The sequence below is a fragment of the Ranitomeya imitator genome, chromosome 1, assembly GCF_032444005.1.
Source record: "Ranitomeya imitator isolate aRanImi1 chromosome 1, aRanImi1.pri, whole genome shotgun sequence".
Taxonomy (NCBI): domain Eukaryota; kingdom Metazoa; phylum Chordata; class Amphibia; order Anura; family Dendrobatidae; genus Ranitomeya; species Ranitomeya imitator.
This window is the reverse complement of record NC_091282.1, coordinates 73,750,370-73,763,155: the sequence shown is the minus strand read 5'-3', so window position 1 is coordinate 73,763,155 and position 12,786 is coordinate 73,750,370. Positions and strand designations below refer to the sequence as shown.

The 12,786-nt window shown below is 43.6% G+C and overlaps 1 protein-coding gene across 3 annotated transcripts in view; it reads left to right on the top strand.

The window, feature by feature from the left end:
* The window catches only part of LOC138662490 (von Willebrand factor A domain-containing protein 5A-like), a 78,706-nt gene that overhangs the window by 24,101 nt on the left and 41,819 nt on the right, over window positions 1–12,786 (top strand). For all 3 annotated transcript variants that reach the window (XM_069748196.1, XM_069748215.1, XM_069748206.1), the window contains 2 exons: window positions 9,220–9,287; window positions 10,942–11,144. In XM_069748196.1, coding sequence (XP_069604297.1) covers window positions 9,233–9,287; window positions 10,942–11,144 — 258 coding nt within the window. In that variant the 5' untranslated portion in view covers window positions 9,220–9,232. The remainder of the gene's footprint in view (window positions 1–9,219; window positions 9,288–10,941; window positions 11,145–12,786) is intronic.

Below are 12,786 nucleotides of genomic sequence, written 5' to 3'. Positions count from 1 at the left end.
AGATGCCGCATACAGGTATCTGATTGGCCTTGGATCGAACACGTGGGTATGATGTAACTGTAAGCGCTGGGACATGTGCAATAAGCAATTTAGAACGCCGATATCCTCCATTAACAGCATGTCTCTCCAGGGGTAAGCAGAAACAACTGAGATTATTAATAGTCGACTAAATGAAATGATTAGATGTATGAACACCTGACACTATTAGCACTTTATGCAACTTGTGGTGATATGTATTACATGTTATAAAATTGCACTTTAATTGGCTGTAATTAAGGGATGATGGGATTGTCTATATACATGCACTAAGAAGTAATACTCACTGCTTGAGAAAGGCTCATTCAGAGCCGAAACGTCGCAGAGACATGTGGGTTTAAATAAATCCTGCATATTATCTTTAAGAAAATGGAGTGCTGCCTGCTTTTTTGGAAATGTATGGACTAGAGACAACCGGTGGACGGGTGGTCTAGGGGCTCTGCACCCGAAGATAAGTAAAGGATTTGTGGTGTTCCAATTTTTTGTATATATATATATATATATATATACCATAAAAATTGGAACAGCACAATGCTCACCGGTGGGTGCCTGGCCTCCTGGGCAAGATGGTCCACTCATCTGCCCACATGTATACAAAAATAAGCAAATGAAGGCAGCACTCCAACTCCTCTTGAAGGTGAAAAAATGTGACTTTATTGAACCCACATCTCTGTGGCACAGAGATGTGGGTTCAATAAAGTCACATTTTTTCACCTTCAAGAGGAGTTGGAGTGCTGCCTTCATTTGTGTGTGTATATATATATATATATATAGATATATCTATATCTCATACAGCGCTAGATAGCTTAAAAGCCGGTAATTCAATTGCCGGCTTTTGCTATCTCCTTCCCAAACCCGACATGATAGGGGACATGGTTTACATACAGTAAACCATCTCGTATCCCTTTTTTTTTTTTTTTTTTTTTTTTTTTTTGCATTTTCCACACTACTAATGTAGTGTGTATGTGCAAAATTTGGGCGCTCTAGCTATTAATTTAAAGGGAAAAAATTGGCGTGGGCTCCCGTGCAATTTTCTCCACCAGAATGGTAAAGCCAGTGACTGAGGGCAGATATTTATAGCCTGGAGAGGGTCTATGGTTATTGGCGCCCCCCCCCCGGCTAAAACATCTGCCCCCAGCCACCCCAGAAAAGGCCTATTCTGGCACTTGGCCACTCTCTTCCCATTCCCGTGTAGCGGTGGGATATGGGGTAATAAAGGGTTAATGTCACCTTGCTACTGTAAGGTGACATTAAGCCAGATTAATAATGGAGAGGCGTCAATTATGACACCTATCCATTATTAATCCAATAGTATGAAATGGTTAAAACACACACACACACACACACACACACACACACACACACACACACACACACACACACACACACACACACACACACACACACACACTATTACAAAGTCTTTTAATGAAATAAATACACAGGTTTTTGTAATATTTTATTATACTGGTAATCCACCTGAAGATCCTCGTTCTCTAAAAAGGTAAAATAAAAAAACAACAATATCTCATACCTTCCGTTGTTCTGTCACGTCCAACGATGTAAATCCTTCTGAAGGGGTTAACTAATTTTACAAGCAGAAGCCTGCTAATGCAGCTGTGCTCCTGCCTGTAAAACCCCGGGGAATTAATTGAATGTAGGTGAATGACCTGTAGTTGCCTCGAGTTGCGGTGATGCGCCCTCTGCTGGATGTCCTCATATGAACTCGAGCCTGGGAACTTTTCAGAATATTTTCCCACGCTCGAGTTCATATGAGGACATCCAGCAGAGGGCGCATCACCGCAACTGAAGGTAACTACAGGTCATTTACCTACATTCCATTCATTCCCCGGGGTTTTACAGGCAGGAGTACAGCTGCATTAGCAGGCTTCTGCTTGTAAAATTAGTTAACCCCTTCAGATGGATTTACATCGTTGGACGTGACAGAACGACGGAAGGTATGGGATATTGTTGTTTTTTTATTTTACCTTTTTTACAGAACGAGGGTCTTCAGGTGGATTACCAGTATAATAAAATATTACAAAAACCTGTGTATTTATTTCATTAAAAGACTTTGTAATAGTGTGTGTGTGTGTGTGTGTGTATTTTTTTAACCATTTCATACTATTGGATTAATAATGGATAGGTGTCATAATTGACGCCTCTCCATTATTAATCTGGCTTAATGTCACCTTACAATAGCAAGGTGACATTAACCCTTCATTACCCCATATCCCACTGCTACACGGGAATGGGAAGAGAGTGGCCAAGTGCCAGAATAGGCGCATCTTCCAGATGTGCCTTTTCTGGGGTGGCTGGGGGCAGATGTTTTTAGCCGGGGGGGGGGGGGGGTGGCAATAACCATGGACCCTCTCCAGGCTATTAATATCTGCCCTCAGTCACTGGCTTTACCATTCTGGCGGGGGAAATTGCGCGGGAGCCCACGCCAATTTTTTCCGCTATTTAACCCTTTAATTTAATAGCTAGAGCGCCCAAATTTTGCACATACACACTACTAACAATAGTGTGGAATATGCAAAAAAAAGGGATATGAGATGTTTTACTGTATGTAAACCATGTCTCATATCATGTCGGGTTTGGGAAGGAGATAGGAAAAGCCGCCAATTGAATTACCGGCTTTTAAGATATCTAGCACTGTATGAAATCTTAATATATCTACTATATAATTGTCTAAGGGTCACTTCCGTCTGTCTGTCTGTCCTTCTGTCACGGTTATTCATTCGCTGATTGGTCGCGGCAGCCATGACAATCAGCGATGGGCACAGTCCGATTAGTCCCTCCCCTACTCCCCTGCAGTAACTGCCCGGCGCCCGCTCCATAATCCCCTCCACTCACTGCTCACACAGGGTTAATGGCAGCGGTAACGGCCCGTGGTTTAACGCACTCCGTTACAGCTGCTATTAACCCTGTGTGTCCCCAACTATTTACTATTGATGCTGCCTATGCAGCATCAATAGTAAAAATGTCATGTTAAACATGATTTTAAAAAAAACCTGCTATACTCACCCTCCGCCGCCTTTCCCGCTCCTCGCGACGCTACCGGGACCGCTCCATTGCAAGCGGCAGCTTCCAGTCCCAGGGCTGGTGTGTGACAAGGTCCTGCTCATACCAGCCCTGGGACCGGAAGCTGCAGCTTGCAATGGAGCGGTCCCGGTAGCGTCGGGAGGAGCGGGAAAGGCGGTGGATGGTAAGTATAGCAGGACTTCAACGGGCCTTCGGAAGGTGAGTATATGTTTGTTTATTTTTTTAAGTCTCTATACTACGTGGCTGTGCAATATACTACGTGGCTGTGCAATATACTACGTGGCTGTGCAATATACTACGTGGCTGTGCAATATACTACGTGGCTGGGCAATATACTACGTGGCTGGGCAATATACTACGTGGCTCTGTGCTGTATACTACCTCGCTGGGGAATATACTACGTGGGCTGTGCAATATACCAGGTGGACATGCATATTCTAGAATACCCGATGCGTTGTTAGAATCGGGCCACCATCTAGTATACATATGTGTCTCACTGATATATATATATATATTTTATATTGTGTAGACATTTATTTTAGCTATTCTATTCTAACCTGTCAGTGTGATTTTTACTGTACACCGCACTGAATTGCCGGCTTTTCTATAGAACACCGCTGCGTATTTCTCGCAAGTCACACTGATGGTCCGTGTGTAATTCGTATTTTTCTGGCCCCCATAGACTTTCATTGGCGTATATTTTTTGCGCAATACGGTGACAAACGCAGCATGCTGCAATTTTCTACGGACGTAGAAGACCGTATAATACGGATCAGTAAAATACGGCTGATAGGAGCTGGGGCATAGAGAAGCATTGTACCGTATGCAATCTGTATTTTCAGCACCTCTCTTACGTCCGTAAAACACGCTAGTGTGAGGCCGGCCTTATACTGTGTTTTGGGGGACCAATGGGACATCATTCTATGCATAGGGGAACTCTAATGGCCATCATACTGTATGTACGGGAGCTATAGGTTCATCATACTGTGTATAGGGGAGCAGTGGGGACATCATACTATATATAGGGGAGCTGTGGGATCATCATATTGTGTATAGGGGAGCTCTGGGGGCATTATACTGTGTATAGGAAAGGTGTGGGCCCACCATACTGTGTATAGTCAAGCTCTACATGGAGGCTACTAAGGGGACATTATTAAATGTTAAGTGGGCACTTAAACAATATTGTTATAGGGGCACTGAGACCATCAAAATTTCATATGTGGTATTATTACTTTTTAGGGACAAAATGTGGAGGGCACTAGCACAGGGCATTAATGTTTTCTAGGGGTGAATTTTATTATCTAGAGCACAAAGGAGTCATTATTACTATGTAAGGGGCCCAGTGGTGGCATTACTATGTGGGGCGGCACCATTATTGTACCACACAGCAGGTGCTGTAGGACACACACGGCAGCAGCGGCTCAGTATTGGGGTATCAGCAGGATGAGGAGTTTGTGCAGGTTGGGGATAGATGGGGACGGGGCTGGAAATGTGAGAAGTCTGATGTGTCGTCATAACTTCTGCAGACGAGTCCTGGGTGGAGAAGTTGTCATGTCAGTCTGGGCCAGATGGAAAAGACGAGAAAAGTGAACGATTCCATCAGAAAGAACGTCAGTGGTAAGACATTATCTGTAACTGTGCTGTGATCTCTTATATGGGCTGCAGGACTGGTATCTACTAATATATGGTCTCCATATAGGAATATCAGTGTTTGTTTTTGTATATAGATGTATTTTCAGTCACAGTGCCGTCATCTGCTAATGTTCCCCTATGCTCACAATTAGGGTGCACCACATAGCTGTAGTCAGGGGTACCTGGTTAGGGGCCCACTCAGATTTTTTGCCCCCCCTAAGCTGAAACCCTAGCTACGCCTCTGCTTACAAGCCTTCACCTGCACAAGTCCTGGCTGTATATTAGTACATTGGCCTCCTTCCCTTTCCCAACACATTTATACATAATGTGGACAATCCCTTTAAGTAAACAAGGTTAAGCTGGCATGACTTTAAGGGCAAATCTATACTTGTTCATAAGGAATGTGAATTTACATTTTTTGTATATGAGAGAGGTTAAAGAAAATCAACACTTCTTACCTCTAAATGGAATTGGCTCAAAATTCTCCAGATACCTCGGCTATGACTGGCATAAAATGAGCCAGGCTTAAGGGGAATATGTCAGCAGGTTTTTGCTATGTAATCTGACAGAGGCATGAGATCAGGACAAAAACTCTCTGATGAATCACTGTTTACTGGGGCAGCAGTGATACAATTAGTTTTCTCTGCTGCAGAGCTCTGAATGCTGAACCCTGTATAACCCCGCCCACACCACTGATTGGCTGCTTTCCCTGTACACTGTGCATTGACAGCTGTTAATCAGAGGTGGGGTTGGACTAGGAGGCATGAGGCCAGTTGTCCTGTAGTGATAATCTCCCGGAGATGAAACACTGATTGTATTGAAACTGCAAAACACAGACCATTAAGTGACACATCGCTGGAAACAGGGTCTCTGTCTCTAAATCATGCTGCTCAGGGATCATATAGAAAAAACTGCTGACATATTCCCTTTAAAGCATTTGCAATTTCAGGTGACCTTTCAGAATAAGCTATCCTGTGTGTACATGAAGGATAACACTATATCTGGCCACTGTATGAATTGTATCCTACAATTTTCACCAGTTTCCTTTCCTGACAGCTTTAGCTCTAATATTCACTTCTCTCTGAGCTAGTGAGCTGAGATGTCTCTAACCAACAGACCTGAGGGATTATTGTGAAAAAGAAAGCTAGCGGCACTCACCAATGTCCATAAGTTTTTCTTTATTTGAAAACATCCTTACAACCATCTCTGTGGGAGAGGAGAGCGTGTGAGAGCGGCCAGGTACAACCGAGGAAACGACGGCCGTTTCGCTCTGGAGTCTTCTTGCAGTTTTAGGTGCAGAAACTTAGTGGAAACTCTCCAAATCCTGTTCAGTTTCCTCTGTCAAAACTTGTAAAAAAAAAAAAAATTGCATATAGCTTTATAAATAAGGCTATGTTCACACACATTGCAATTTTTTTTCAAATTCTAAGTCTATGAGATTTCAGAAATCTCATACGTGCACACACATTGGTTTTATTTTCCTAACTGATTTTGAAAACTGCAGCATGTCACTTCATTCAGTTTTTTTTTTTCACCCATAGGAAACAATGGGTAGGTGCAAAAACGCAGGTATCAGGCTTTGCTGCGTTTTTGGTGCAAAAACCTTGTTGCATTATGATTTTTTTTTTTTTTTTGGGGGGGGGGGGGGCACTAAGCTATATCAATATGCAAAACCTGCTTTTTGTAAGCAGCTTAAAATTTTGCATTTAAAAGATGCATCAAAAACGCAACGTGTGAACTTAGCCTAGAGTTTCTGATGCAGTTTGAGGTTGTTGGTTTTTTTTTTTTTCCCTGAAGTGTTTTAGTTGCAGACTTTTGATTGGACAGTGCCTAGTTTGCAATGGCTTCCATCAGTTAAAAAAACAAACACAAAAAACTCTAGTTATGAACAGTAAGGGTATGGGCAGATGTCCGGATTTCTTGCAGAAATTTCCTTAACTAAAACTGGACATTTTCTGCAAGAAATCCGCATGCGGATTTTTCGCGTATTTCACGTGTTTTTTGCATGTTTTTTTTCCCAGAGGTTCTGGGATGCAATATAGTGGAAAATCCGCAAAAAAAAATCCGCAAAATAATGAACATGCTGCGTTTTTTTTCCACGATGCATTTTTTTTTTTTTTTTTTACATATGCACAAAAATTGCGGAATGCATTCTAAATGATAGGATGCATATGTATGCGGATTTTAAGCTTTTTTTTTTATAGCGAAAAAAGAGAAAAATCCGGAAGAAATCCTGACGTGTGCACATACCCTTAAGAGGATTAACATTTAAATGAATAGGGTGTCTTTCAAGCGGATATTTTTGTGGCTTTTCTTTGTTTTTTGTTTTTTTTGAGTGGTTTCACTGCAAAAAGCTCCATCTGGACACAGCCTAAAAATGCCACAAAGTGCCACAAAGAATATGCTATGTAGGTAATGATTCCTGTACTCTGCTATAGACTTTAATACTTTGTGATGCAATGCAGGATGAGCCATGCTTTACTTAGTAAATCTCCCCGCATGTGTTTAAAGGGATTAACCACTACTCGGACAACCTCTTCTGAATCCCTCCAGTAAAATAACACTTAGGCCGGCATCACACTTGCGAGTTTTACGGACGTAAGAGCGCAGAAACTACGTCCGTAAAACTCGCAAAACATACGGCACAATTATTCTCTATGCCCCTGCTCCTATCTGCCGTATTAAACTGATCAGTATTATGCGGCTTTCTACGGCCGTAGAAAATCGCAGCATGCTGCGTTTGTCACCGTATTGCGCAAATAAAACATCAATGAAAGTCTATGGTAGCCCCAAAAATACGGATTACACACAGACCAGCAGTGTGACTTGCGAGGAATACTCAGCGCTGTTAGCGAGAAAAGCCGGCAATTCTGTGCGGTGTACAGTAAAATCACACTGACAGCTTACAGTAGAATAGGTAGAATAAATGTGTACACATAGAATAGGTATATATATATATATATATATATATATATAATGTCATTGAGACACATATATGTATATATATTATTACTTCATCCAGCGCGATATAGCAGAAAGCCGGTAATTCAATTGCCGGCTTTTGCTTTCTCCTTCCTAAACCCGACATATGAGACCTGGTTTACATACAGTAAACCATCTCATATCCCCATTTTTTTTGCAGATTCCACACTACTAATGTCAGTAGTGTGTATGTGCAAAATTTGGCCGTTCTAGCTAGTAAATTAAAGGGTTAAATGGCGGAAAAAATTGGCGTGGGCTCCCGTGCAATTTTCTCCACCAGAGTAGTAGAGCCAGTGACTGAGGGCAGATATTAATAGCCTGGAGAGGGTCCATGGTTATTGGCCCCCCCCCCCCCCCTGGCTAAAAACATCTGCCCCCAGCCACCCCAGAACAGGCACATCTGGAAGATGCGCCTATTCTGGCACTTGGCCACTCTCTTCCCATTCCCGTGTAGCGGTGGGATATGGGGTAATGAAGGGTTAATGCCACCTTGCTATTGTAAGGTGACATTAAGCCTAATAATGGAGAGGCGTCAATTATGACACCTATCCATTATTAATCCAATACTAGTAAAGGGTTAAAAAAAACACACACACACACACACACACACACACACACACACACACACACACACACACACACACACACACACACACACACACACATTATTAAAAATTAATTAATTTGTTCCAGATCCTCGATCTGGAACAAAGTCAAAATAATAAACCAACAATATACATACCTTCCGAGGATCTGTCACGTCCAACGATGTAAATCCATCTGAAGGGGTTAAAATATTTTGCAGCCACGAGCTCCGCTAATGCAGCTGCTCATGTCTGCAAAATCTCAGAGAATGAAGGTAAAGTAGGTCAATGACCTATATTTACCTTCATTTGCGGTGAGGCGCCCTCTGCTGGCTGTTCCTAGATCGTGGGAACTTTCCTAGAAAGCTCCCTGGCTCGAGTTCATAAGAGGCGCCCTCTGCTGGTTGTCCTCATATGAACTCTTTCATATGAAATTTTCATACGCTGTGTGTGACGCCGGCCTTATACTCACAGGCCAGCGCCGTTCTGGTGGAGTCAGCGCCGGCTCTCCCTGGGCTTGCATGACATTATGTTATGCGATCAATGAGGCCAATGGGTTATGGTTTCACTCTCTTGTCCCACGGATGTAATGTCAAGCTGCGCCTGCCGTCTCACTTCCTCTGGATGTCTTGATTTGGAAGTAGGGGAGAGTGAAGCCAGCATTGTTTGGCCACAGGGACAAATGGCAATGTCACATGAGCCCCAGGAGAGCCAGTGATGACCCCACCAGAACTGCGCTCGCAGCAGAAGTCACTATAAGTGCTATTATTTTATTGGAGAGAAACATAGGACTTTAAAAGGTGTTGTCTGAGTAGTGGACAACCCCCTTAAATGTGGATTCTGCTGAGGCTTTGATGTGAATTTTCACCCCTTCATATCGGTGTTATTATCACAGAAATAATCAGTCTATTGAAGCAAATGAATCCATTGTCTCTCCTAGATCCGCTGGGACCATGTCTTCTGAGATCAAGAACTGTTGTGGCCTCCTAACTCCAGAAAAACTGCCCAGTAAGTCTGTGTGACCAATACTTGGTATATCGGGTCCCAGCTGATATAAACTTTTACTAGTTTGCCACTGTCATTGTTTTAAAGTTTCACAAAGGCGACAATAAATCTGAAAATTAGGCCAAAGGATTTTCTGACATTCCAATCCACAGAACAAGGGGCGATTGTATAACCCTGCCAATCGGTGGTGTGGGCAGGGTTATACAGAGCTCAGCATTTAGCGCTCTGCTAGATCGGCAGCAGAGAAAACAGGGATTGTACCAAAACTGCACTAAGCAGTCCAGTAAGTGACACATCGCTGGAATCAGTCTCATGCTGACAGATTCCCTTTAAAGGGGTTGTGCAGTCTAATAGTACAAGTGCATTGAGCGATATTGAGCATGTCTAGTCAGAATGTTTGAAGAAATATGTAAAACGCACTCTTATGGTCAAATTATGGCTCACTGTCGTTTGTCATATCAGAGAATCCTGACTGCTGACGTTTATTAGAAGACCAGAGAACCCCTTTAAGTTTCATATTGAGCTGGTAAACGTTCATGCTCCATGGGGTTGGTTGCATTAAAGTTGATAGTGGTAATGACTAGTGATGAGCGAGTGTACTCGTTGCTCGGGTTTTCCCGAGTATTTGTTAGTGCTCTTAGATTTAGTGTTCGTTGCCGCAGCTGCATGATTTATGGCTGGTAGACAGGCTGAATACATGTGATGAATGCCTGTTTGTTAGAAATTCCCACAAGTGTTCAGGCTATCCAGCAGCCGTAAATCATTCAGCTGAGGCGACGAAAACTAAATCTCCGAGCACTAAGGCTGGGTTCCCATTGCGTTATGGGACAGCGTTGCACGGCGAAATTAACGCCGTGCAACGCGGCCGTTAACGCGCCCATTCACGCTAATGGGAACGCGCTTCACTAGCGCGTGCCATGTTCGGCACGCGCTAGCGACGCGCCGGTGATTCCTGGCGCGCCGCGGACGCTGCTTGCAGCGTCCGAGGCGCGCCCGCGGTCCGTTCCCCGCTCTCGCAGATCGGGGATCTGCGAGAGCGGGGACGTTACCGCGACCCCGACCGCAGCCCCATAGAAAACATTGCGTTAGTGCAATCCGTTTAGCGCTAGCGGATTGCGCTAACGCAATGTGACCCTAGCCTAACAAACACTAGATCGCCCAAGCATGCTCGGGAAAACCCGGACAATGAGTACACTAGCTCATCACTAGTCATTACCACTAACAACTAACTCACTATATGACTGGTTGTACCCATTGATATCTAAGCTACTGCAATGCCTGCACATGGGGTAAGCGATAAACCTAATCAGAAGAACAGTACACCATTTCTAATCGAGATAGGATCTTGGAGATGGGAATACTCTTTTAACCTAGCCTTTTTTACTTATGCCTCTGATTTTTGGAGGGTTGCAATCTTTTTGGACAGACACTCCCTTAGGTCTCCGGTTAGTATTTCTGATATATAATGACCATATGGTGTCTGGTGAAAAGTAAATTACTTTTTAGACAGTAGATTTCCAGATCAAGCTTTGTACATATACTGAACTAGCGAGGCCTGTTGGAATATGTTCACCCTAAAGCGTGAAGTATTAGGATATCCACTTCTGAAAGGTTCATGACTTGTATAGGAAAAATTAATATTCTCTATGTCATTCAGTTCCTCTGAAGGGGATCTCGGTGGGCGTCCAGGTGAAAGGCTTTGTGGCTGATGTGTCTGCAACACTCAAGTACAAGAATGAGGAGGAGAAGGCGGTGGAGGCGGTCTTTGTGTTCCCCATGGATGAAGACTCTGCTGTCTACAGCTTTGAGGCCACAGTGGAGGGGAAGACCATAGTAGCCGACCTCCAGGAGAAGGAAGAGGTAATTTTCAATGATCCATGACAAAATATTTGGTCCTAGATGCAACGTAAAATGGGATGGAGCCGGAATTCCCCTTAAAAGTCCTAGACGCCAATAAAATAATCTACCAAATGCCATGAACAGTGGTGTAGTCTTATGTGGCAGAAAAACGTTTATGCCCTCTCAGACATTATATGCCGGGTGCAAATACTTCCCCTTCTAGCTGTGCTTCACCACAAGTGACGTCCTCCAGGCCACCATTTTTTATAAACCATAGTCTACTGGCTGTTGTAGTGAGTTTAGCTGCCCATCTAACCTGAACGGTCTAGTAGGTCCTACTCCCCTCCATTGAGAGGAACAAGGATCAGACAAATGGAGTCTTACCTATATAATTTAATGGGGCTTTTTGTAGGGGACTCAGGAAAAAATGGGTGAACGATCAATCCAATCTTTTGTGGCAACTTTAGAAGGTCTTGCGGTTGCTTTTGAGAAATGCCATTTTATGACTTCTAAAAATAAAAATGTGTATGTGATGAGCGAGTGTACTCAGTGCTCAGGTTTTCCCGAGCACGCTCGGGTGACCTCCGAGTATTTGTTATTGCTCGGAGATATAGTTTTCATCGCCTCAGTTGTATGATTTACGGCTTCCAGATACGCTGAATACATCTGGGAATTCCCTAACAGGCATTCCTCACATGTATTCAGCATATCTGGAAGCCGTAAATTATGCAACTGAGGAGATGAAAACTATATCTCCGAGCAATAACAAATACTCGGAGGTCACCCGAGCAACAAGTACACTTGCTCATCACTAGTGATGATGGTTATGAAGGGGAACCTGACAGCTGATGCATGCTGCCCGATCCACATCCAGCATGTATTAAGAACTGGCAGTGTCAGTTCAGCCAGCACTGTTTAACTCTGAAACACTGTAGCGTCTCAAAAAAAAAAATTAAATGTTAAAAGCAGCCAGGGACCGAGCCCAGAAAGACTAGTCAGACATTAGTGATGAGTGAGTGTACTCGTTGCTCGGGTTTTCCCGAGCACGCTTGGGTGTCCTCCGAGTATTTATGACTGCTCGGAGATTTAGTTTTCCTAGCAGCAGCTGAATGATTTACAGCTACTAGCCAGCTTGATTACATGTGGGGATTCCCTAGCAACCAGACAATTCCCACATGTACTCAACCTGGCTAATAGCTGTAAATCATTCAGCTGCCGCGATCAAAACTTAATCTCCGAGCAGTCATAAATACTCGGAGGTCACCGGAGCGTGCTCGGGAAAACTTGAGTAACAAGTACACTCACTCATTACTAATCTCTATGCCTTCTCCCCATGAGTGACAGGTCTCTACCTGTACATGCATGCAGTGAGAGACCTGTCAGTCACTGGCAGAGGGCAGGAGGAAGCTGCTGGGGACCCTCCTGTCTGACTAATCTCCCGTGCAGCTCGGTCCAGCCATCTTTTAAGCTGACAGATCCCTTTTAACTAAAACCACAGCCATTACTTTCCTATTAGACAAATTTTAGGCTTTTATTAAATATTAATTTTTGTTTTCTCACTGAGGACTTTGCTTTTAACACAGAAAATGGAACTGGTCTCCCTGCAATGCCCCCGCAGGGAAACTAAGGTCCTACACTATTCTCATTCAATTCAATGGGCTCA